The 27209-nt window shown below is 36.7% G+C and overlaps 1 protein-coding gene across 1 annotated transcript; it reads left to right on the top strand.

Annotated features, from left to right (window-relative positions):
- si:dkey-202l22.3 (7 transmembrane receptor domain-containing protein) lies at window positions 1-27209 on the top strand. Its single transcript, XM_038298603.1, has 4 exons — window positions 1-143; window positions 21277-21746; window positions 23916-24313; window positions 25948-27209. Exons 2-4 carry the CDS (start codon window positions 21293-21295, stop codon window positions 26173-26175), a joined length of 1080 nt encoding a protein of 359 aa, XP_038154531.1. The 5' UTR covers window positions 1-143; window positions 21277-21292; the 3' UTR covers window positions 26176-27209.

Here is a 27209-nt window from a genome sequence, read left to right as displayed (position 1 = left end):
CTCACTGCTAAGTGAAAAACACCATCTTCTTCATAGACTCGCCACATGGAGGAAGGAAGGACTAAACTATAAAAAAATAAGATTTTCAGAAGGATTTTGATAAAGTGAAGGGGCTCGAAAGGAAATCCGTCTATTTTGCCAAGGTAAGATCATTTAATGACATACTGCATAAAGGGACCTTTATGCATTTTGATACAAATAATTATTTAAGTGGTTATCATATAAAATAATTCATCTTAAATTAATAAGTTAGGAATACTATCATAAAATAATGATTGTCTATTTTGGAAAAGTCATAGTCAAATGTTCTCATCAGTACAAAGTGAGCCAAAAAGAAAAAAACTAATATCTTAAGCAACTATAAAAGCCCTGTTATTTGGCCAAATTTAATATGAATGCTGATTTTTAGTATTTGTTATGTTTGAATGTTATATCAATGCCTGATTTTTTTGGTAACATTTCAATGGATCATTACACAGGCAATGGACTTTTGCCAACATGTGTGGAAAAATCTGTTCACTTGTTCTTTGTCGGTTTACCAGTCAGATATCTAGAAAATACATACAATGATAGCTACTTAAGTATACTTTTAAAAAGGTTTCAACACTTATTTAGTTATCCTGAAACAATCAATGTCCATGGTTATTTGATTGTTTAAAAAAAATATGCACAGGAGAACAAAGCTGCAATTGCTGTATAAGTCCAGCTATATTTTTATAGAAAAATAACATAGAATGTCTCTTGTGTTGCATTCATATAGGCACTACAGTCACAAATGTTTTCACTTTGGAGAAAAGAAAAATTGTTTAGTTGTTTAAGCATGAAAAGCAAGTATGCACTCTGAGCTAATACTTTTAGTAAATTTGGAATATAACTAAACAATGCAGTGATCAATTCTCCATGTATGCAATTCTCAAGAGAAAAGATATGATAAAGCCCTATGTTTTTTTTTTTTTTTTTTTTTTTTTTTTTTTTGCACATTATGTGAAATGTGTTAGTTCTTAACCAAAGCAAACAAACATTCAATGTAAGGTTATGTCTTACCTCCAGTAATAAAATGGTTAGCAGGTAAAGATAACATTTATACAAAAGCTTAAATTTGCCCAGCTCTCTTGAACAAGTGAGAATTTATTTGTTTAACACATTGTCTACGTCTAATTTAAATTGGTGTCAAAATGTTGAGGGGTTAGAGTAGGAAAAACAGCACAGGCGGTTGAAGAAGAGGCTTGATGAATTGAAGGATTTTAATTAGAACAAGACAAAACCTCGTAGCAAGACACAAGGGGAAGAGGATATTGGACGAGGACAAAAAATCAGGCAACCCAACAGTTTTAGAGAGCAGTGTGCACGATGGAAGTTCCTTTCATGTGGCTAAGAACAGAAATGTTGAGATAAAAATTGGTCCTATTTTAGGTGGAGATCATGCACCTTAAATATGACCTTCTCAGTTGAGAATATCAGAGAGACTGTCAAGTTGAATCTTAGATTCATTATATAGACAACATTCAATTGCTCTCATTTGTATTTCACTTCAATCTGCCTTGTGCCTCCAGTTCCATTTGAATGCCTCGGTATTCTCAGGTTGACAGACATTTAAAATTCAGTCAAAGTCCTTAAAGCAAGGAAATGTCCGTGGAGTCACAGGGAGTTAAAAAAAGTGAGAGTGAAGTATTATGAGAAAATAAGAGGGGATAAACAGGATGAGAGATGATCTACAGGAAATATCTTCCTGTTTTGCATTTTGAGAGTGCTCAAGTCACATCACGGCTCGCAAATTAGCTGTGGGGTCTGGATGATTTCCACAAAGGCCATGGCAACAGCGTTACTAAGCAAGGGTGGGTTCCTTCTCAGCTGTCAGATAAGGTAGATGTTGAAAGACCAGATGGGATCAGAGCAAATACTCCTGTTGTGAATAACAAACAAATTGACAATCGAAAACCCACTTCAGTCCTCCACCAGTCCCAGTGAGCTCTTGAAAAAGCAGTTGTTACTAACAAGTTTTTGATTAAAAACAAAAATGCATCTTACATCATCCGTTGCATCAGAAAGCCTATACAAATTTCAAATCTTATGCAGTTACACACAAATACACAACCATTATGAAAGCAAACCCACAGATGTGTGCAAAGAGGATAACTTTATTTTAACTGAAATATGCAGTACCATCTGCAAAGTCGGTTTTGTGCATCTAAACCATTTTTATATATAACAATTGTACTGGTAAAAGCAAAGTTGCACAATGTCAATAACAGTTGTGTGAGCTTTGATGTGTTACTTAAGAATTATTCAGTCAAGTATTGTGTTGCAGAGATGCTCTCAACAGCTGAACTTGTACCAGAACAATCCGATCTGGAAAGAATTGGCTGCTTTCAAGAGTCACACTCACATGTAAGAAACTACATTTATGACTAATAAATATTTATACATTGTTTCTGAATGTTACTAAAGAAAAACAACTTGGAAAAACATGTTGTGCTTCTCTAAATGTTCTCTAATTTAAAACACAGAAGGAGGCCATCACTTTGTTGTTCCTACATTAAAGCAGCATCCTGGTTGGCTTGGACACTGCAAGTGTAAGACTGAAAGACTTTGTTCCCAGTTTCCTTAGAAAACAGTTAAGCTGGAAGTGGTTACATAATATGGATACTTAAATATTCAATCCACAAACCAAAGGACCACACAGGGATATTTTATTTTCCAATTTAATACACCAGCCAGAAATAAAATGCCAGCCTGTCCCCTGCAACATTCATGTACCACATAACGGTATCCCTTACAAAAGTATTCCAACCCCTTAATCAATTTTATGATACTTTTCAGACAACTCAATGCATGTTACTTTGATTTTAAGTGATATGTATTGACATTAGTGAATAATTGTGTTTTATAGAGGGAAGACTTAAAGCCGGATCTTAAAAGATTACAAAAAAATGCTTGTTGCATGTTAAGACGTGGAAGCAAGTTTGGTTCCACTCATTAAAATTTGAAGATTGTGTGCTCTACAGGAATATGCTGGTGAAGATTCTCAGTCACCGAGGTCATAGCCATTGTTATGCCATTTGCCATGATCATACTTTTTGGACTTTGGGAAGCAGTGTCCATATTTCATCCTGATAGGATGACCAGAGAAGAAAACGCAGCTTTGGTGAATAACAGCTGGGGGACTTCTGCAGCCCCCCTTTTTCAGCCAAAGCAGCCACAAGCAGTCACATGGAAGTCACAGAGGTGTGAAAACCTACCCCCCTCCCTGTGAGAACAGAACAAAACCACAGAGCACACAGGATTCTTCCTCTTCTCTTTTTGGCCTCTTCACTTTTTCTCCCTCGTCTGATCCAGCCTGCTTCTGCTCCTGCTCTCAAAGCTGGGGCCCACTGTGGCCCACAGTGGAGATGCAGGCCCCAGGGAAACCAGATCCCCAGAACCATCAATGATGAGTCAGAACTCTTCAGAACCTAACTGCTGCAAACAGAACCTTTGCAACACATTTCTCTTGAGTTTCAGAACTTACAGAGCCAAACTGGATGAGGAGCATGCCCTGGTGTGAGACTGAGAGGACCCCTGCTGTGAGACTGAGACAATGAGTCCCTAACTGCAGAGCTGCAAAACTGGATGAAACTCAAGCTTTCCAAACGGACATGGAAAAAGGTTTGCAGGTCTGGCATGATTAGGGACAGAACAAGCAATGTGTCTTTTGATGATGCTAATCATATCGTGTGCTTACTGCTCAGTAAAGACAACGCTAATTGATGCTAAAGAATGGACTGCATGCTACGCTATGCTACAGGAATATGTGTTGAGCTGTTGCTAAAGCTTAGACAAGCTTTATTCACTAAGGATTTAAACACTGATGTAACATTAGTGTTCACGTGTTCCTCAAATGCTCATTACATTTCCATTGCCAAGTATGACCAAGAGTCATTTAGTGGAAGCCTGATGTCTATTCGCTGCTAGCTATTTCAAAGAGGGTAAAGAATCATTTAGCTAAAGGTTATTGGTTCTTGATTAAGCAAATCATTCAATGGAACATTATTTGGCCAAATAATGTTTTATTCACCGCATGGATTTGCATTGTGAATTGGTCTGAAAACATTCCAATTTCTTTAAAATTAGTGAAAAGCTAATTTGATCATATCCCAAATTCTTCCAGATAAACTTTGGTTTCAAACACAGAATCCATCTTAAACTGTAATATGTTTTTCAACCGTTTTCCCCTTCCTCTTTGTACATAGTAGTTAGTTTAGTTTAGTTGAGTTTTACTAGTCTTAGTTGAGAGTGTTAAACTGAAATACGTTTGACGTGGAGCTGAATGATTTTTGTTAATAAAATCTTATATTTTGAACAGAAGTTGTGGTGAATTTATTCCATGTATGTGCAGAAATAACTGTTTGACCATGATTAGTGCTCGAATCACTCTTTCATTTATTGTTCTAACACACAGTTAGTAGGACTGTGTGTCATAAACAGTATATAACAGCTGAAATAATATCTGATTAAATAAGATATTTTACCACCCCTACAGGGGAGGACAATAAACATCTTAAAGTATCAGAAACATAAATTCCCAGCGGGCTGGGAATAGAATTTAACTATAGAATCACAACATAAATATGGCGTCCCTGATTGCTGGGCCCATTAATTGTAACATTTATTTAGCGTCCCATGCTGCTGGACTCATTGAATGTAACATTTAATTGGTGTCTCAGTTTGGTGGTCATCGAATATAACGGTCATTCTGCACATATATGAGAATAAACTTAGAGCCATTATTGAAAACCGTGAGAAAGCATTAACATCAGCTCTCACCACTCAATAATGAAATCTTAAACTCACAACTTAAGAATCCAATACTAAATGTCTTAGCTTATATGAGAAGAAAATATAACCTTTGACATTCTTGGAGAATCAAAATATAGAAAATGTAACTAAATCTAATAACTCCAAAATATCTCTTCAGCTAGTGATAACCAACCTTACTTCAAAGCAAAACTCAGATGATTCAAATCAATCTGATCACTTTGGTCCAACTAAAACTAAAAGATTTAACACCCAAGTTAATCTTATCGTTCGACCAAAATTTATGCACATCTATAACTAGATGCTGCCATTTGTGGTTTCTATAACCACATCCCAAAAATGAAAACTCCCAAGTTATGCTATTTCAAAGTCACCTCCAGTCCAAAATAGGTTAGATGCCTCGGAATTTAACCTAAATCCCTTAGTCTATTAGTCTGATAAGACTCCTAAACACTTATTTTATATTGTGTAGAACAAGATTTGTTGCCAGATTTAACGTAAGTTAATCTGTGATCCTACCCAACCGAAAGGGGGTGGATTCAAATTAAATTGCTTAAAATCCCTTAAAGAAAGGTGAATCATAAGCTAATTTGCTAGTAAATCCTTAAAAAGGTAAGCTTTGCGCCAAACTGCTTATAAATCCTCCAAGACAGGTAAAGCATGCGCTAAAATAGCTAATAAATCCTAAAACAAGGTATAGCATTTTTAACACTGAAAGAAAAGTGTTTCTTTGATATCACAGAAAAGGGTGAAGCATAAGCAAAATTGCTTGTAAGTCCTTAAAAGGTAAGCTTTGCGCCAAACTGCTTATAAATCCTCAAAGACAGGTGAAGCATGCGCTAAAATAGCTGGTAAATCCTAAACAAGGTGTAGCATTTCTAACACTGAAAGAAAAGTGTTTCTTTGATATCACAGGTTTAAAGATAACCCGTGACCCATTTCTACACACATAAAAATAAGTCCTTACAATATGTATATGTAAAAATACAAGTATAGTGGGTACTGACTGGATTGTGTTCTTTTGAAATTTCTTCATAACTTGTGTTTTTGTGCCATCAGCTGAAAATGGATCCAAGCATCCTCAATTCTGGGCGCACCATTGAATCCATAGGCATAGAGAAACAGAAACAAATTGTTGCAAAGCTTATCCACTTATCTCCAGAAAAGCAGGATAACCTAAACAATTTTAACCTCAGCCTATGTGAAGAAAAGATTCAAGAATTAATTAACTTAATTCAAAACCCAAATGGAAACTTTCTGATAACAGATGTACTCTGTGAGCTCACGCTTCTTTATCAGCTTAAATCCCAAATAAAAGCTAAACAGTACTCTGAGTTAGAAGCCAAATATCAGATGATCTGCCACAGAGTAAGTGCTGCAAACATTTTATTGTCAGGAGCTGACAAGATCAAAGACCCATGTGGCCAGACTGACCATGCCTCAGAACAAACAGTGACCCCCCTCTTGGAGGAGCTATGCAATAAACAAAGCAAGCAGACTTTGAATCAGCAGGAGGTCACCCCAGTCAAAAGGAGAACAGTTCCTGAAGCAGATACAAAGTCTCTAAACTCTGAGTTAACACTAAATAGATCTGAAGATGTTCAAAGTCAAAGTAGTGTCGCAGACAGAGAGAAACAAGTAGATCACTTGGTAAACTCAAGCAGTTTAAAATTTTGCAAAGGACAGCCATGCAAACCAATCTCTGTCTCACACTCTGCTGACCGAGCATCAAGTGCCAAAGTTCACACCTTGAAAAACTCTGAGGAGAACCAGTCTCCCTTGTGTCATCAAAGGTTAGCTGAAAACCCCCCACCACTTAATGAGCAGAACCAGCTTCCTGACGGGCCAGGTCCACCGAGTGACCATAGAATTCAACAAATTGAATCCTTGGCCAAAGACATTGATATTTTTGACCCAGAAAATCAACACTCCAATATAGCTGATTATCTGCAAGAAGTTGAGCACTGTCTAAAAGACTTGCCATTTCCTTCTTCTCGTGAGAAATTGAAGCTGATTTGGAAAACAACAGCTAGAAGCGTCCATGTTTTCATAAAATCTCTTCCTCCAAAAATCAGAGAAAGTTATTCAGCTCTTTGTCAAACCTTAAGAGAAGAATATTCTGGTTACAGAGATCCGGCGTTAGCAACGCTTGAGGCATCTTTAGTTCTCCAAGGAGAACATGAAACACCCAGAGAATATTACTTTCGCTTGAGACAGGTTTATTTTGAGGGCTGCAGTTCTCCAGATATTGACGAAGAAGATCACACATTTAAAGCATTGTTCATCCAAAATCTACATAAAAGTGTACGATATGATGTAGCAATGCATTGCAGGATAGAAAACCTTTCTATGCAGGAAACTCGCAGATATGCTCAGCTTGTTTGGGAAATACGTCTCAAATCAGATAGATTCCAAAGCAAGCTTAGAGTCTTTAACCTTCAAACAAAGAACAGGACCAGAAACAGACACAGATTCAGTTCCCCAGTGGTTCACCAAGATGAAGGTCATAAGCCTTCATATCACAATGCAAAACCAAAGGTTTACACTGGTAAAGGGGGACATCAACAAGTTACAGAAACAACCACAAAAGAAAACCTAGAACAGATCTGCAAAACAGTTCTTACAGAGCTACTGGCTTCTCTGACCAATCACAAGGTACCACAATTCCAAGCTAATGGTAAAACTTATCATATCCAAGAGTATGATAGTTGCTGATAATTTCTAACATACTTTAACCTGTTTTATCCTTTCTTTCTTTTGTTTCACAACTTGAGAAATGATGAAGGTTGAACAACAGCATCATGAAGGTGTTAGGAAATTTTGTTTGGAATGTATAGATTTGTGTATCAGGGTCAGACTTTCCTGCCAGACCTGCTTCAACCAGACGCAAAACCTCTGGAGAAAATGAACTGTTTTATGATAAGATAGGGTCAGCTTCTGCCAGACCTGCAACAAATCCTCCAGGGACAAACACTGGAGAAGATACAAACCCTAAATGAACTTTCTTCCTGCCAACAGGAACCTGACTCATCACCGCTCCAGATATCATGGCTTTATGGACTTATTTGTTGATCTGAAAACAAAGAACTGCATCTTTTATTTCCAGATCAAAAGGGGGATATGTTATGCCATTTGCCATGATCATACTTTTTGGACATTGGGAAGCAGTGTCCATATTTCATCCTGATAGGATGACCAGAGAAGAAAACGCAGCTTTGGTGAATAACAGCTGGGGGACTTCTGCAGCCCCCCTTTTTCAGCCAAAGCAGCCACAAGCAGTCACATGGAAGTCACAGAGGTGTGAAAACCTACCCCCCTCCCTGTGAGAACAGAACAAAACCACAGAGCACACAGGATTCTTCCTCTTCTCTTTTTGGCCTCTTCACTTTTTCTCCCTCGTCTGATCCAGCCTGCTTCTGCTCCTGCTCTCAAAGCTGGGGCCCACTGTGGCCCACAGTGGAGATGCAGGCCCCAGGGAAACCAGATCCCCAGAACCATCAATGATGAGTCAGAACTCTTCAGAACCTAACTGCTGCAAACAGAACCTTTGCAACACATTTCTCTTGAGTTTCAGAACTTACAGAGCCAAACTGGATGAGGAGCATGCCCTGGTGTGAGACTGAGAGGACCCCTGCTGTGAGACTGAGACAATGAGTCCCTAACTGCAGAGCTGCAAAACTGGATGAAACTCAAGCTTTCCAAACGGACATGGAAAAAGGTTTGCAGGTCTGGCATGATTAGGGACAGAACAAGCAATGTGTCTTTTGATGATGCTAATCATATCGTGTGCTTACTGCTCAGTAAAGACAACGCTAATTGATGCTAAAGAATGGACTGCATGCTACGCTATGCTACAGGAATATGTGTTGAGCTGTTGCTAAAGCTTAGACAAGCTTTATTCACTAAGGATTTAAACACTGATGTAACATTAGTGTTCACGTGTTCCTCAAATGCTCATTACATTTCCATTGCCAAGTATGACCAAGAGTCATTTAGTGGAAGCCTGATGTCTATTCGCTGCTAGCTATTTCAAAGAGGGTAAAGAATCATTTAGCTAAAGGTTATTGGTTCTTGATTAAGCAAATCATTCAATGGAACATTATTTGGCCAAATAATGTTTTATTCACCGCATGGATTTGCATTGTGAATTGGTCTGAAAACATTCCAATTTCTTTAAAATTAGTGAAAAGCTAATTTGATCATATCCCAAATTCTTCCAGATAAACTTTGGTTTCAAACACAGAATCCATCTTAAACTGTAATATGTTTTTCAACCGTTTTCCCCTTCCTCTTTGTACATAGTAGTTAGTTTAGTTTAGTTGAGTTTTACTAGTCTTAGTTGAGAGTGTTAAACTGAAATACGTTTGACGTGGAGCTGAATGATTTTTGTTAATAAAATCTTATATTTTGAACAGAAGTTGTGGTGAATTTATTCCATGTATGTGCAGAAATAACTGTTTGACCATGATTAGTGCTCGAATCACTCTTTCATTTATTGTTCTAACACACAGTTAGTAGGACTGTGTGTCATAAACAGTATATAACAGCTGAAATAATATCTGATTAAATAAGATATTTTACCACCCCTACAGGGGAGGACAATAAACATCTTAAAGTATCAGAAACATAAATTCCCAGCGGGCTGGGAATAGAATTTAACTATAGAATCACAACATAAATATGGCGTCCCTGATTGCTGGGCCCATTAATTGTAACATTTATTTAGCGTCCCATGCTGCTGGACTCATTGAATGTAACATTTAATTGGTGTCTCAGTTTGGTGGTCATCGAATATAACGGTCATTCTGCACATATATGAGAATAAACTTAGAGCCATTATTGAAAACCGTGAGAAAGCATTAACATCAGCTCTCACCACTCAATAATGAAATCTTAAACTCACAACTTAAGAATCCAATACTAAATGTCTTAGCTTATATGAGAAGAAAATATAACCTTTGACATTCTTGGAGAATCAAAATATAGAAAATGTAACTAAATCTAATAACTCCAAAATATCTCTTCAGCTAGTGATAACCAACCTTACTTCAAAGCAAAACTCAGATGATTCAAATCAATCTGATCACTTTGGTCCAACTAAAACTAAAAGATTTAACACCCAAGTTAATCTTATCGTTCGACCAAAATTTATGCACATCTATAACTAGATGCTGCCATTTGTGGTTTCTATAACCACATCCCAAAAATGAAAACTCCCAAGTTATGCTATTTCAAAGTCACCTCCAGTCCAAAATAGGTTAGATGCCTCGGAATTTAACCTAAATCCCTTAGTCTATTAGTCTGATAAGACTCCTAAACACTTATTTTATATTGTGTAGAACAAGATTTGTTGCCAGATTTAACGTAAGTTAATCTGTGATCCTACCCAACCGAAAGGGGGTGGATTCAAATTAAATTGCTTAAAATCCCTTAAAGAAAGGTGAATCATAAGCTAATTTGCTAGTAAATCCTTAAAAAGGTAAGCTTTGCGCCAAACTGCTTATAAATCCTCCAAGACAGGTAAAGCATGCGCTAAAATAGCTAATAAATCCTAAAACAAGGTATAGCATTTTTAACACTGAAAGAAAAGTGTTTCTTTGATATCACAGAAAAGGGTGAAGCATAAGCAAAATTGCTTGTAAGTCCTTAAAAGGTAAGCTTTGCGCCAAACTGCTTATAAATCCTCAAAGACAGGTGAAGCATGCGCTAAAATAGCTGGTAAATCCTAAACAAGGTGTAGCATTTCTAACACTGAAAGAAAAGTGTTTCTTTGATATCACAGGTTTAAAGATAACCCGTGACCCATTTCTACACACATAAAAATAAGTCCTTACAATATGTATATGTAAAAATACAAGTATAGTGGGTACTGACTGGATTGTGTTCTTTTGAAATTTCTTCATAACTTGTGTTTTTGTGCCATCAGCTGAAAATGGATCCAAGCATCCTCAATTCTGGGCGCACCATTGAATCCATAGGCATAGAGAAACAGAAACAAATTGTTGCAAAGCTTATCCACTTATCTCCAGAAAAGCAGGATAACCTAAACAATTTTAACCTCAGCCTATGTGAAGAAAAGATTCAAGAATTAATTAACTTAATTCAAAACCCAAATGGAAACTTTCTGATAACAGATGTACTCTGTGAGCTCACGCTTCTTTATCAGCTTAAATCCCAAATAAAAGCTAAACAGTACTCTGAGTTAGAAGCCAAATATCAGATGATCTGCCACAGAGTAAGTGCTGCAAACATTTTATTGTCAGGAGCTGACAAGATCAAAGACCCATGTGGCCAGACTGACCATGCCTCAGAACAAACAGTGACCCCCCTCTTGGAGGAGCTATGCAATAAACAAAGCAAGCAGACTTTGAATCAGCAGGAGGTCACCCCAGTCAAAAGGAGAACAGTTCCTGAAGCAGATACAAAGTCTCTAAACTCTGAGTTAACACTAAATAGATCTGAAGATGTTCAAAGTCAAAGTAGTGTCGCAGACAGAGAGAAACAAGTAGATCACTTGGTAAACTCAAGCAGTTTAAAATTTTGCAAAGGACAGCCATGCAAACCAATCTCTGTCTCACACTCTGCTGACCGAGCATCAAGTGCCAAAGTTCACACCTTGAAAAACTCTGAGGAGAACCAGTCTCCCTTGTGTCATCAAAGGTTAGCTGAAAACCCCCCACCACTTAATGAGCAGAACCAGCTTCCTGACGGGCCAGGTCCACCGAGTGACCATAGAATTCAACAAATTGAATCCTTGGCCAAAGACATTGATATTTTTGACCCAGAAAATCAACACTCCAATATAGCTGATTATCTGCAAGAAGTTGAGCACTGTCTAAAAGACTTGCCATTTCCTTCTTCTCGTGAGAAATTGAAGCTGATTTGGAAAACAACAGCTAGAAGCGTCCATGTTTTCATAAAATCTCTTCCTCCAAAAATCAGAGAAAGTTATTCAGCTCTTTGTCAAACCTTAAGAGAAGAATATTCTGGTTACAGAGATCCGGCGTTAGCAACGCTTGAGGCATCTTTAGTTCTCCAAGGAGAACATGAAACACCCAGAGAATATTACTTTCGCTTGAGACAGGTTTATTTTGAGGGCTGCAGTTCTCCAGATATTGACGAAGAAGATCACACATTTAAAGCATTGTTCATCCAAAATCTACATAAAAGTGTACGATATGATGTAGCAATGCATTGCAGGATAGAAAACCTTTCTATGCAGGAAACTCGCAGATATGCTCAGCTTGTTTGGGAAATACGTCTCAAATCAGATAGATTCCAAAGCAAGCTTAGAGTCTTTAACCTTCAAACAAAGAACAGGACCAGAAACAGACACAGATTCAGTTCCCCAGTGGTTCACCAAGATGAAGGTCATAAGCCTTCATATCACAATGCAAAACCAAAGGTTTACACTGGTAAAGGGGGACATCAACAAGTTACAGAAACAACCACAAAAGAAAACCTAGAACAGATCTGCAAAACAGTTCTTACAGAGCTACTGGCTTCTCTGACCAATCACAAGGTACCACAATTCCAAGCTAATGGTAAAACTTATCATATCCAAGAGTATGATAGTTGCTGATAATTTCTAACATACTTTAACCTGTTTTATCCTTTCTTTCTTTTGTTTCACAACTTGAGAAATGATGAAGGTTGAACAACAGCATCATGAAGGTGTTAGGAAATTTTGTTTGGAATGTATAGATTTGTGTATCAGGGTCAGACTTTCCTGCCAGACCTGCTTCAACCAGACGCAAAACCTCTGGAGAAAATGAACTGTTTTATGATAAGATAGGGTCAGCTTCTGCCAGACCTGCAACAAATCCTCCAGGGACAAACACTGGAGAAGATACAAACCCTAAATGAACTTTCTTCCTGCCAACAGGAACCTGACTCATCACCGCTCCAGATATCATGGCTTTATGGACTTATTTGTTGATCTGAAAACAAAGAACTGCATCTTTTATTTCCAGATCAAAAGGGGGATATGTTATGCCATTTGCCATGATCATACTTTTTGGACATTGGGAAGCAGTGTCCATATTTCATCCTGATAGGATGACCAGAGAAGAAAACGCAGCTTTGGTGAATAACAGCTGGGGGACTTCTGCAGCCCCCCTTTTTCAGCCAAAGCAGCCACAAGCAGTCACATGGAAGTCACAGAGGTGTGAAAACCTACCCCCCTCCCTGTGAGAACAGAACAAAACCACAGAGCACACAGGATTCTTCCTCTTCTCTTTTTGGCCTCTTCACTTTTTCTCCCTCGTCTGATCCAGCCTGCTTCTGCTCCTGCTCTCAAAGCTGGGGCCCACTGTGGCCCACAGTGGAGATGCAGGCCCCAGGGAAACCAGATCCCCAGAACCATCAAGGATGAGTCAGAACTCTTCAGAACCTAACTGCTGCAAACAGAACCTTTGCAACACATTTCTCTTGAGTTTCAGAACTTACAGAGCCAAACTGGATGAGGAGCATGCCCTGGTGTGAGACTGAGAGGACCCCTGCTGTGAGACTGAGACAATGAGTCCCTAACTGCAGAGCTGCAAAACTGGATGAAACTCAAGCTTTCCAAACGGACATGGAAAAAGGTTTGCAGGTCTGGCATGATTAGGGACAGAACAAGCAATGTGTCTTTTGATGATGCTAATCATATCGTGTGTTTACTGCTCAGTAAAGACAACGCTAATTGATGCTAAAGAATGGACTGCATGCTACGCTATGCTACAGGAATATGTGTTGAGCTGTTGCTAAAGCTTAGACAAGCTTTATTCACTAAGGATTTAAACACTGATGTAACATTAGTGTTCACGTGTTCCTCAAATGCTCATTACATTTCCATTGCCAAGTATGACCAAGAGTCATTTAGTGGAAGCCTGATGTCTATTCGCTGCTAGCTATTTCAAAGAGGGTAAAGAATCATTTAGCTAAAGGTTATTGGTTCTTGATTAAGCAAATCATTCAATGGAACATTATTTGGCCAAATAATGTTTTATTCACCGCATGGATTTGCATTGTGAATTGGTCTGAAAACATTCCAATTTCTTTAAAATTAGTGAAAAGCTAATTTGATCATATCCCAAATTCTTCCAGATAAACTTTGGTTTCAAACACAGAATCCATCTTAAACTGTAATATGTTTTTCAACCGTTTTCCCCTTCCTCTTTGTACATAGTAGTTAGTTTAGTTTAGTTGAGTTTTACTAGTCTTAGTTGAGAGTGTTAAACTGAAATACGTTTGACGTGGAGCTGAATGATTTTTGTTAATAAAATCTTATATTTTGAACAGAAGTTGTGGTGAATTTATTCCATGTATGTGCAGAAATAACTGTTTGACCATGATTAGTGCTCGAATCACTCTTTCATTTATTGTTCTAACACACAGTTAGTAGGACTGTGTGTCATAAACAGTATATAACAGCTGAAATAATATCTGATTAAATAAGATATTTTACCACCCCTACAGGGGAGGACAATAAACATCTTAAAGTATCAGAAACATAAATTCCCAGCGGGCTGGGAATAGAATTTAACTATAGAATCACAACACCATTCCAAAAAAGTTGAAAAACAAACCCCTGGACTTTGTTTTCCAAAGTTGAAGATGTTTTGCTTCCTATCCAGGAAGCTTTTTCAATTCCAAATGTTTGAATTAGTGTTGAGTTCCATGTTTTATAGAGTATCCAACAGAGCTTTGGAGAACAGATTTATGGCTTAGAAAACATGCAAATTGAACCAGAAGAACAGGTTCACCCCTTAGTAATTGAAATGGGAAACGAAACGTCTTAACAATTGGAAAACAAAGTCCAGTGGTTTGTTATTTTATCTTTTATAACATTTTTGGAATGCTCTACAGGAAGTTTGAGAGTGGACGAAAAGGATGATGAGGCTATGACAGATGAGGTTGAAAGCCTAATAAGATAGAAATTGACTTAAAAAAGTAGGAGGTTGTCTTTGTCTGGTGATTAACACCATGGCCCCGCCCCCCAATCTCGAGTCAAAAAAGGAGTCATAGTGAGATAGATCTACAGCAGATAAGAGATGCTAAATGGGAGATTTATCTCCTCAAGCTCCTCTCAGCAGAAATTTATCTAACATACAAGGTCAACCAATAATAATTTAAAGAAAACAGAAAAGAAATTACTATACTATGTGCACAGTTATGTTTTATTAAATCCAATTTTAAATAATAGACATGCCCACTTTCTCCCCCAAGTCTTTTGCATGCTCTTTTAACATTCTATTTGATTTCTATTAGTATTTCACTATATTTTATTTCAATATTTTTTTTTATTTTATGCCATCCTGCTGCATTAATTTGTTCTGACCTGCATTGATTATTTTTCTGTATTAATATTATTCTACTATTGTTATTATCTCATGATCTTAATATGTTTACATGTGTACAGAATCTTCCATCCTCTAGCATAGCACCGATTCCTTCTTTGTGGCAACAATGGCCACAGATATTTTTGCATGTCAGTTTGCGCTTCCCTTTAGGAAGTACTGAAAAAATACATTAAAATTGAGGCTGCAGTTGAGTCTCATATTTGGAAAATTGATTTTCTAGTTCAGGATATTAGTGGGGGTTTTCGTGTTTGTTATTTGAACATAATGTTTTGGAGCCTGACATTTTTGGTTTGTAACAAAATTAAAAAGAGGTATAGATAGTTTGGACAGGCACTGTATCCCTAGTCCCATACAGATTTGATCCACATTTAAATAGTTTCTCCCTCCTGCAAGGTTACTTTATTTATACAGCTTTTTCAGTAGCAAGGGAATCCAAAGAGCTGTACATAATAAAACAGAATAGTGTAGAATATAGTAGATTTCACCATTGTGGGACAATAGGAATTGTGAGGAAAACATACAGGAACATTCAGATAGCCAGATAATTAAAGAAGAATAAAATGATTGATAATAAAATAAGTTGGACTTCTAACTTAGACTAAAATATTTAGACTTGCACAGTCAAAGGCCACTCGGAACAAATCATTTTAAAGAAATATAGTGTTTTAGCAATTTTACAATTTTCTGCAAGTTTGGTCCAGATTAGTGGAGCATATGAACTTGAAATTCTTTCTCCATGTTCGGTCCTGGTTCTGCGTATGCAGAGTAGATTTGAGCCAGAGGACCTGAAAGGTCTGGGGTCGTTGATATACTGCGATGTACTGTATTTTGAGCAAACCCATTCAATTATTTATAGACTGGACAGGATTTGTTTAAAGTCTATTCTCTGAGATGTTCCACGTGATAGAAGAATGATTTGACAACATTTCTGTGTGCCCCTGAACCTTCAGGTCTGACTCCATCACTAAACCAAGATTTCAAGCTAGAGAGTGGTTCCTACAGTAGTGGTATTAACCGCGGCAATCATGTGCAAACTTTTGAGGACTCTTCATTTGATCCAAAAACTATTACTTCAGTTTTGTTTTGGTTTAGCTGAAAAAAGTTATGGCACATCCATGTTTTCTTTTCTGCATTTAAACAGGTTAACCCAGTGACTTGTAATGTATAGCTGTGTGTTTTGTGTATAGTTATATTAACTATACTGTGTTAATAATCTGTGTTGTGGCAATTGATTTTCAGAGATGCGTAGTTCAACATCTGTGTTAGGGGGAGCATGTAGAAACTAAATAGTAGGGGTTCTGATATGGACCCTCTGGAAATGCCACATGTGATTTTTGTGGTCTGTAAAGAAAATTAGGTGCTCAACAGGGTTGAACGCTCCACTAAGGTTCAATAATACCAGCATAGTGATCCTTCTGCAGTCTGCATTTTTAAGGATGTCATTGGGCACTTTGAGTACTGTGTTGAGCATGGAAGACTGATTAGAAGACATTAAATCAACCAGTCATTGTTAGGGAGGTGCTAAACTGCTAAAACATAATGTTTTTAATGATCTTATGGTGCAAACCAATCTGGTTCATGTATAATCTTTTCAATGACTGATTGTATTCAGAGGATTAAGAATTTTCCCCGCTGATATCAGAGGTCAAGTAAGCTTTTTAAGCTGGGAATTATATTCATTAGGGACCAAATACACATTAAATGTATGATTTTGTATCACTGAAAGTGAAAGAAATGTTACTTATCTAACTGCCTCACTGCAATGACTTGATTTCCATTATTTTTTTTTCATACCTGAGCACATTTACTTTAAACATCTAGATTTAATATAAAGAATGCATCTAAGTTTTAATAGCACATTACATTGAAAACATGGGTATAAGTCATAGTTTTGTTTTGAATACATGGAGCAGCTTGACATAAATGAAAAGGCTTCTAAGCAATGTGAAAAAAACATTCTAAATACAGATGATATTTGCTCTGAAGCCACCACAGCTGTTTGTTATTTCATTAACTGCCAAAACCTAAAGGCCACAAGAAGATGGGGATCAGCAACCTCAGCTCTGTGCCCCATAATAATTGACTTTAAAAGGCGTAGAGAAAAATGTCATCAAATACAGAGCCACAATAGTACCAAGGCACATATACTGCTATCAGAAAAAAATATATATATCAAATTTAGATAAATATGGGGGGGAAAAGTACATTTTAAATCCAAGTTTATTAATATTAGATTAAAACTGTTATAGAGTAGTAATATAATTATCCCTTCAATACTCCTAAATCTCCTCCCATATTGCTTTAGAAAAAAGGTTATTTGATTAAGATTTTCATGCATGCCTCCACTAATTAAGAAGCTCTAAATTGATTTTGATGACTTGAAAGAGATGATGTTTCTCTTGGCATAATTACTGCAATTCAATTCACTTTATTTATATAGTCCCAATAATAATACAAATCATCTCAAGGCACTTTACAGAAACGATTAAATCAAATCATACAGTTAGATTAATTAAAAAGCCAGCTGATTGCAAATTCATTGACACTGCAGGATCAGGACTAATATTGCTCTGATTTACATAAAGAATAGCATAAGCTGATATTTGATCTAAGACCATATAATTTCAGAATTTATTACAACTTTTAACATTATATTTTCATTATATTTTCCACTAGTATGCACTATATATCTAACAACTGTTTGCAGCAGCAATCAGAAAAGTGCAGATAGCTCTGGGGACAGGAGGACATTTGCACCTCATATTTATAACAGCCTTCCCTATCTCCCCTACCTTCTTAGGGTCTTAATAATAATCAATTATAAATTAATTGATGTTCAGTTACTGAGACTAATTTACATGACATGGTGCACTAATAACTCGTGAACTGGTGTGTTTGAGTTGTATATGAATGTGCATATAACAATGAGAAAACATGTTCCTGTTAACCTTCTCAGTTTTATACAGAATCCACTTGCATGGCTTACTTTTCTGACATGATCATACCAATTTTCTATATCAATTTATATAAAATGTATATATTTGCATACAATAAATACATTATATATATCAACTTGTGAAACATCTAACTTGTTTCTTTGTTCCTTTATTATAAAGGATATATATAATTTATAATTTATCACATAAATATATTGCAACGTACTTGTCGTACCATAGACCCTGGAATAGTGCCAGTTGGTATGAAATGTTGACAGAAATGTAGTTATTTTTAATTAATTTATATATATATATATATATATATATATATATATATATATATATATATATATATATATATATATATATAATTTAAATTGTACAACAGATTAAATCCACTTTGCAACAACTCAGGCTAGCTCTCCCGACTTGTGTTGAAACTCACCTGATGCACAGGTACACTTCACAGACAGCTACTTGCAGTCAACGTCCAGTATGCCCTTTTTGAGGTTTGTTCTCTTTTAGTAACTCGTAAAAAGATATATTTGGGTCACTATTTTCATGTCAAACCTGATGGCACACCATACGGATGACCTCTTTGAAACACAGGGGACCAGAGCAGCTATATTCAAACATCTGTGACGTCAACTGCAACACATCTATAGATTCGATATAGGCCTAACTTGTCACAGTCACATTTGAGTGTAATCTCTGGCAATCTCTACAGTCACCGGTTTGTCAGCTTTGTGCTACCCTAACCTGCCTCCATAAATGAGCGACCTGCTCCTATGTAGTTACAAATAGCAATTACTAGGGCAACGCTAAACATAAAGGTTGAAACTTTCAGTTCGTAGATGATAATAAATAATTTCTATAGTTATTACACATTGTGGCTTTAAAAACTAAAAAAATCGACAAATGACTCTTACTCCAGAAGGGTTGCAGAGCCGAGAGAATCTACAGCAGTGGTCCGCAACCTTCACAGTCGCGTAATTCTCGAACTCTCGAAAATGATAGGTATTTTTTGAACAACAGTTATAAAGACATGCTTGAGTAAAAGGCATGTCTCATTGTATTACATGTGTTCTGCATCATGTCAACCACAAATGCAGAAAATTTCAGACCTCTAGTTACAACAGTTCCAGATTCGTGGGGCTTGAACTCTTGGAGTCGCCAGCGTCTCTTAAAATTTCCAAATGTGCCAAATAATGTATCACACATGTAATTTTGACTTACAGTTCCTAAGTTATTTGCTTTTCCAATTTGGGTATGCAAAATAGAAAATATAAAATACAAATATTGAAAAAAAAAACTATAAACCATGTCAGAGACTCTGTATCAAACTGACCATATCGATGCATTTTTTACTCCAACAATGTTTACATTTGATCACTGCTTCACTCCAAGAATTGGAAATCTCATGAGAGCTGTACAAAAAGAAGTTTCATTCTTTAAACACGCTGTGTATAAAAAATGACAATAAAAGTTGTCTAAGTCTAACCAAATCTAACAATCCTGCTACTCAATCACACCTTGGCCCTTAAGACTAAGTCAGTGTAATGGCAACATGTAAAGCAGTTAGGGTGTAGTAAGTTGGCTTTATTTCGCTCTTTTGTTCGTCTGAATGCCTCTCATCACCGCTACGCCATCGTTATTGAATGCAAACAGAGTTGTTTCAGCTTGTTACTGTACATCAGAAGCGACTGGCAGGGAGTATTGACATCCGTATGTTGTGCTTAATGCTATCACATAGTTTACCGGGTCAACCTGGGTCTGGTTTTCCCACAGCATGCTAATCAGAGCCAAGGCAATGCTAATGCTATTTGCTTGCTGAGTCATTTGACCCAGGTAGATATGCGTCAGTGAGCTGTTCCCATGGCCACTAAAAGCAAATTGTTCCTTGTTGAACAATTGAGTGAACTCATCCTTTGGAAATTGTCCTTCTACCTTTCCGTAAGCCAATAGGTGTTTTTATTATTGTTTGTGCATCAGAATGAGGACCACTTTTTAGATTTCACCACCAAAGTGAGTACATTTTGCTTGTCCTCACTTTGTCGGTAATGGGTAGGTTTAGGACATGCAGGCATGTATATATGTATGCATGCATGCATGCTTTTATGTATGTATTTATATATGTATTCATACATGCATGTATGTATAAGATCAATGCTAAGGATTAGGGACTCACTACTCCATAGTTTTTCTATCATACGATTGTCTTTAGAGGGACAGAAGAAGTTGAGTCGCACAGCACAACTGGTCATTGATGTCCAATAAACACAAATTATAAAACTTATGTTTATTAAGTCCCTGTACACAAGGCTCCTTGCAATAAGAAGTAGATGCCTTAGAGAGATCCTTGGACAAGATAATGAAGAAAGCTAATTTGATTGTCTATGTGCTATTAAAGAGCAGAAGTGATATTTGAAGCTTTAACAAATGAACCAGATAAATTACGATGTAAAGATTAGTCAGTGGAAATCACTTTACCTAATAGGGTTGAAAATTGCAGCTGTTTTCTGGTCTCAAACTATATTATAGCATTTCCCATAAAAGGCGCTGTAATGCATTCATCCACTTCTTTCCCAGGGGTCCCGGTACACTCTATATTGCATGTCAAGCTGCCTTTTTGGGTCATACATTTTGATATATATATATATATATATATATATATATATATATATATATATATATATATATATATATATATATATATGTATATATATATATATGTATATATATATATATATGTATATATATATATATATATGTATATATATATATATATATGTATATATATATATATATATATATATATATATGTATATGTGTGTATATATATATATGTATATATATGTATATATATATGTATATATATGTGTATATATATGTATATATATATGTATATATATGTGTATATATATATATATATATATATATATATATATATATATATTCCTGTGATCAGGAATTTGACTATAAAAGGCAAACTAAATGCTCCCAGCTTGTATCCTACTTATAAACCTACCTCAAAACATTATATGTAGCCAAAATTAGTATTTATTTTTTATATTATTGTATGTACATCTGCACTAAATTGGTTAAACTTTTTGTTTTCTCAAAAGCCCTGATGTGAAATCAAATCACAAATCTGCTGACTTCACATTTAGGTGCTTCATAATTCATTGTTTCTTTCTTTTTAGGTTTATCTGCCTAGACATGGACATCTTTATGGATAAGGATTTTGGTGTCGGTAACTCCACACATTCAACGGGGGGAGCGGATATCAACAAAGGCCAAGGACTCAATCACAGTGACCCACTGGACATGTTTGTTGGCATGGAGCTTCTTCAACGATTCAAACCTCTATTTATGCCTCTGTACTGCCTGATTGTGGTTGTTGCAGGAGTTGGAAACTCATTTTTACTGGCCTGCATTATGGCAGACAAGAAACTCCACAATGCCACCAACTTCTTCATCGGTAATTTAGCGGCCGGTGACCTACTGATGTGTTTAAGTTGTGTCCCACTGACTGTATCTTATGCCTTCGACAGCCATGGCTGGGTTTTTGGCCAACCTCTTTGCCACTTGGTGCCCCTGCTTCAGTGTGCCACAGTGTTTGCCTCTGTGCTTTCACTTACTGCTATTGCTGTTGATCGCTACATTGTTGTAGGTAAATAATCTTTTTTTAAATAGTCATCCATTTTATATACTCACTAAACATTATTACTCCAAACTTAATATTTTACAAAGCAATACATTCTCATAAACAATAAAACCAACAATAAAATAAAAACCAACAGATCTAATTCAACAACAAAATATGAGATTAACTGCTAAGCGCCCTGTCACACTTTGCCGATTTAGACAGCGTATGCCAGCGTTTTAGGAGATTCTGCATACGCTGTGTAAATCTCCTAAAACGCTGGCATACACTGAAATATCTATGCATTTTTTCCATTTTGGGAGTATACATAGTGTATTCATAATGATTTCAGAGCGGTTGTCCAACGAGAGACTAACTTATGTATAACGCACAGCAGCATAATGGCCCATAAAATGATTCACAAGCCAGTATCCTGAGGAGGGCAGTGATGCAGCAGATTCAGCGTCATATCTGCTAGGAATTTTGTTGGTTGTGGCCGTGAACGCAGGGAGGATCCATCACACTCACCTTCTCATTCACCATGATGGGGATGAGGTCTGGAGGGGCTCTGATGATTTTCTCCTATTGACCCCCCTTCCATAAAAATTTGCTGCTAATACGTCGTTATACGGTAGCTGCACCTAGGAAAAACGTTCACAGGTCACATATGTTGACATTTGTTGGAGATAAGGTCTTGATAAATTACGCATGGGTTATGCACATGTTACTCCAAGGTTTTGGATAAGCTGGACACCACAACTTATGAGTAACCTACACTTATCTGTTAATGATCAGATAACCTATACTTATGGCCCACTATTGAGCATACGCTGGTATATGTCGGGAAATTTTTAGCATGCTCAAATTTTTTCAATGTACTTGCCGTATGTCGACATGTTTTATCATGCTTCAGCAAACTTCAGTGTGCTCATAACTTATACAAAACGTACCCATAACTTATCCAACGTATGCCAGTGTTTTTGCCATATTTTTCTTGAGTCAGGCATTTGCTGTTTAAATCGTCAAGGTGTGACAGGGCCTTAAAAGTAGACGTTTGTTTGCACCCTAGTAAAAGTATGTTAAGTCTTAAAATAAAAACTTTTTATTGCACCACGAGAAAAAGAAATAAATGCCTTTTTTTATTTGATCCTGGACAATATTTTAAAGTAAGGTGTATTCCAACCAGTTAGCATCTTAAGACCAGGCAAGACGAGACCAGATAAGATAAATCTTTACCCCCATAAGTTGATAATTTTGATTTTCATGACAAACAGTGGACTGTGTAAAGTCAAGGGTGTAGACAGAAACACAACTATCCAAAAATATGATTGCAAAAGATATATATAAAAAAAAATACAAATGTATATCCAAATAATTCTCATGTAAATCCACAATCCCAAACACATGCAACCAACTGTTGACAACTATCATATGTTGCAAGTTTGCATTTGTTACTCTATGTGTGTAAGTGTACAGCTGCAAAGGCTTTGTTGAAGAGTCTGACAGCAGCTGGAAGGAAAGACCTATTGAATCTCTCCTTCAAAAATCATGGATGAAGCAGTCTGCCCCTGGAGGAGATGCTTTGCATGGGGTAGAAGATGCTGTCCAAAAGCGATCACAGGGATTAAGCACTGTTTAATTGTTGTCATGCAGCCACAATGCAACTATGTACTGCAGTTACCTAACAGTGAATGTTGTGAGATTTTTTAGCTCCAGTAAACCCCCCCCCCCCTAACTATTCGTACTGGTTCATACTGGCAAGTATGTGAGCTTAACCACTGTAATGATCAATTGCTAAACTCCTGGTATCTACTTCATGTCAACTTAGAAAATGATAGACTACAAATTACAGGTTGATTAAAAAAGCAGGTAAATGCAAAAAATATATATATATTTTAAATTGATCAGTGTTTGTTGTTGTTTCTTATATTTTTAATATAAATTCTTTTAAACTTCAGTACAAAATTATGACACTAGAATAAAAGAAAGAATTCCTTTTAGGACATTTTGCACATCTTTACCATATTTAAAACATCTTTACCTCGGGTGCCAATAAATGTAGTCCAAGTGTGTGTTAGGCTAATTTATCTGAATTAAGAAATAAAAAGTTCTTTTTGATCATTACAGTTTATATATAGTGCACTAAAAATGGTTTAATCATCTATTGCTTTTTATGTCTTATTTTTCTTATCCTAGCTCACCCTGTTCGGAAAAGAATTTCTGTTTGGGGCTGTGGGGCAGTGACTATAGGTGTCTGGCTTTTGTCTCTGGCCCTGGCTGCACCTCCATCTCTCTACACACGCTACCTGGACCTTCGTCCAAGTGGGATTGACTTGGTGGTGTGTGAGGAATTCTGGCCTGATAGTGGCAATCTACGGCTGCTATACTCCTGCTTTATTCTCATAACCTCTTACATGATCCCGCTGCTGTCCGTCAGCATCTCTTACTGTGCCATCACTGTTAGCCTCAAGCGATATTCAGTTCCGGGTGAGCCATCCGGCAGTCAACAGCGCTGGAGTCGAAGAAGAAAAAAGACATTTTCTCTGCTGGTTGCCTCAGTGCTAGCATTTGCCTTGTGCTGGTTGCCTCTCCAGGTAAATGCTGGAAACAAACAAGTGATGTTTTGTTTAACTGTCTTTACTCTTCATTATTATAAGTTTTTCAATCAATTGCTCCTTCTTCTGTCTGGCTAAGTTGAATTTCAGAAGATTATAAAGTCAAATTTGCATTCTGCTTCTGTTTCTATCAAGCAGCATAACATAAACTGAAACCGCAGGGAAGAGGCCTAAAATGAAACTTCTATTGCTAGTGAGATTAGATTTTCTGTATCATTTATCCCAAAGGGCTATCTTAAAGTAATGCAGTCTGCAAAGCTAAAATTATTTTCTTAATGAGCCATGAAGACTAAAAGATTAGGATTCTGTCACGCTAAGGGAGAATAAAGTCACACAGTGTAGTGGTTGCTGAACCTAGGATTTTGAGGTCACTGCTTCCCTCTTAGGAGGCGCTGGGCAGTTTCCCAGATCGTTTGGGGCTGACTAAAAGTGTCGGGGGGCTTTCAAAACTGCCCCCATGAGGCATCACACTTGGCCCCTACACTGAGTGACTCTCTGCAGCATGTCTGTGCCGTAGCCTTAGAGCAGCTGTCCATAATTATTGCAAGACAGTTACGATTTTTCATTCCAAACAGGCTGGTTTGAGCACATCAGACAGACAAAAGCATTGTTAGTACTCTGGTAGAAATTATGGAATTGCAAAGGCAGTTACCAGAGGTTTCAAGTAACAAAATACAAATACTTTGTTACCTTATAAATTTTATCTATACTTTATTGGCGAAATTATTTTTTTGACAACTTTTTGCTTTTAGTCCTTACATTTTTTTTTTCTTGCAATAATCTATAGTTCCTACTCCTTAAATTTTAAAAATAGACTCTTTAGTTTTGTTTTATTTAATCTAGTTTTTTCGTTATTTATTTAAAAACAATAAAAATTATCAATAATTTGTTTCATCCAGACAATTAATTTATTTGTGGTTGCACCACATACCAAAATAAATGTTTTTTCTCAGATGATGCAAAATTAAATTTAACACTTATATAACTTAATTATAAGGAAGTAATCATCCAGAATTGTAGAAAAATGTTCCTTTAATTGGTCAATGCAGTAAAGCATCTGTCCTTAACCTGCATTACTTTTACTTTTGTACTTTTAGTAGTTTTAAAAATGGTATTTTTTCACTTTTACTTGAGTAAAAAGCTTAAGTTGATACTCTAACTTCTACAAAAGTGTTTTAAAACAGTAGGATTTGTGCTTCTACTTGAGTAATAAACTAATACTTTTGACACCTCTGGCAGTTACAGTAACCACCAGTCTCAACTATAGAAAGAAAAATATCTCTGGCCACACAGTTTTAACCTCTTTATGGTTGCTAACCAAATCTATCTCCTTAGGACCTGAGGATATATTTTCAAATGGCTACTTTGATTAGAAAAATGCATAATGAGAACAAAACATGCAAGAACTTCTTACAAAACTTTCTTTATGGTCTTAGGCTCACTAGGAAAATTTTATTATTTATTTACTGGAGGGAACACGGTATGTGCTTCTAACACAGCTCCACAACGAAAGGTCTAAGGCATTTTTTGTATTTTATGAAATATTTACGGTTGTTTACCCTTCGGGTTTTTCTAACAAAATCTGACTTCTTCATGTGCTTTATATCACTCAGGTGCTGAACCTTCTGTTGGACTTGGACCCAGAATTCATTTTCATTGGAAAACGCTACATTAATGTCCTGCAAGTCAGCTGTCATTTAGTGGCTATGAGTTCGGCATGTTATAACCCTTTCATCTATGCCTCACTGCACAGCAAAGTGCGCATGCATCTGAAAGGCTACCTCTGTCCTTGCCACAGTGATCACAGGGAAATGGTTGAGGGAGCCCCATCCAGAAGCTGAGTGTTGCAAACCTTACTAACACCCCTTGTCATGGGGAATCCATCTTTGCACACATGACTCTTTTAAAAATCTTAGTTAAAGGTCCTATAGCATGCCTTTTAAAGACTTTCAAAGTCAGCGTTTGGCACACATATGATAAACTAACGCCTTTAGGTTTGCGGATTATTAATTTGTTAAGATGTAGTTTTTTTCTCTTCTAACATGGAAGGAAACACTTGCTTCCACTATGAAGCCGCTTCTTTTTGTCTAGTTGTATAGTTCCAGCCACAACCCATTCAAAGAAGGGTATTCCTGGAAAGGGCAGGTTGACACTTTCCTATGAAGAACAGTGTTGGCTGATGAATTTCAAAGGACAAGAAGGGGCTTGTGCTCAGATTGCAAAATTCATTGGAATCACTCAGACATGCATGAATCAGGCTAAAATATCACTGTGCATGGCTTTGACAAAGGAATGGCATTGCAACGTAATTAGAAATGGTTAAAAGCTGATTTTGCATGAAAAAGGCCATTTAATGTTTAAAAATATGAGAAAGTTCACAAAGTTTCAATGTTCATTTAAATCGTTTCCACTCATGAGTTTTAAGCTTTTATCAACTTAAAGGTATACAGTATTCTCTTGTGTCTCCCAAGACATAAGACGAACAGAAAAACATTTAAACTTGACTGTATGATGTTAGCCATGATGATCAAGTGCAGTACAACTTTAACAATCTGTTCGAATATTTGTGTGTTGACATTAAGCAGAGTCTTAAGCTTTACTGTAGAAAGCCCAGCAGAGGCGTAAACTAGTCCTGCACCCGAGAAAAGCCAGACCGAAAACAGATGCCAAAGGCTGATACTGGGGATTGTTACATTTGTCAAAAGACTTAAATGCACTTGCAGTAAAAACTTCAGGGAGATGGCCACATAATGAATTCCTCACAACAGATATGGAGTAAAAGCCAAGAAGAGAATAAGTGCAAATTAAGTATCTCTATTTTATTGAAGATATGGCAAATGTCTGTTTTTTCTTTTGCTTCGCTTGCTAGCTTACA

Source organism: Cyprinodon tularosa, unplaced genomic scaffold (assembly GCF_016077235.1).
Source record: "Cyprinodon tularosa strain WSP-4 unplaced genomic scaffold, ASM1607723v1 ctg41, whole genome shotgun sequence".
In the NCBI taxonomy this organism is placed as follows: domain Eukaryota; kingdom Metazoa; phylum Chordata; class Actinopteri; order Cyprinodontiformes; family Cyprinodontidae; genus Cyprinodon; species Cyprinodon tularosa.
Note: the sequence above shows the minus strand (reverse complement) of the source record. Positions and strands in the feature narration are given on the sequence as shown.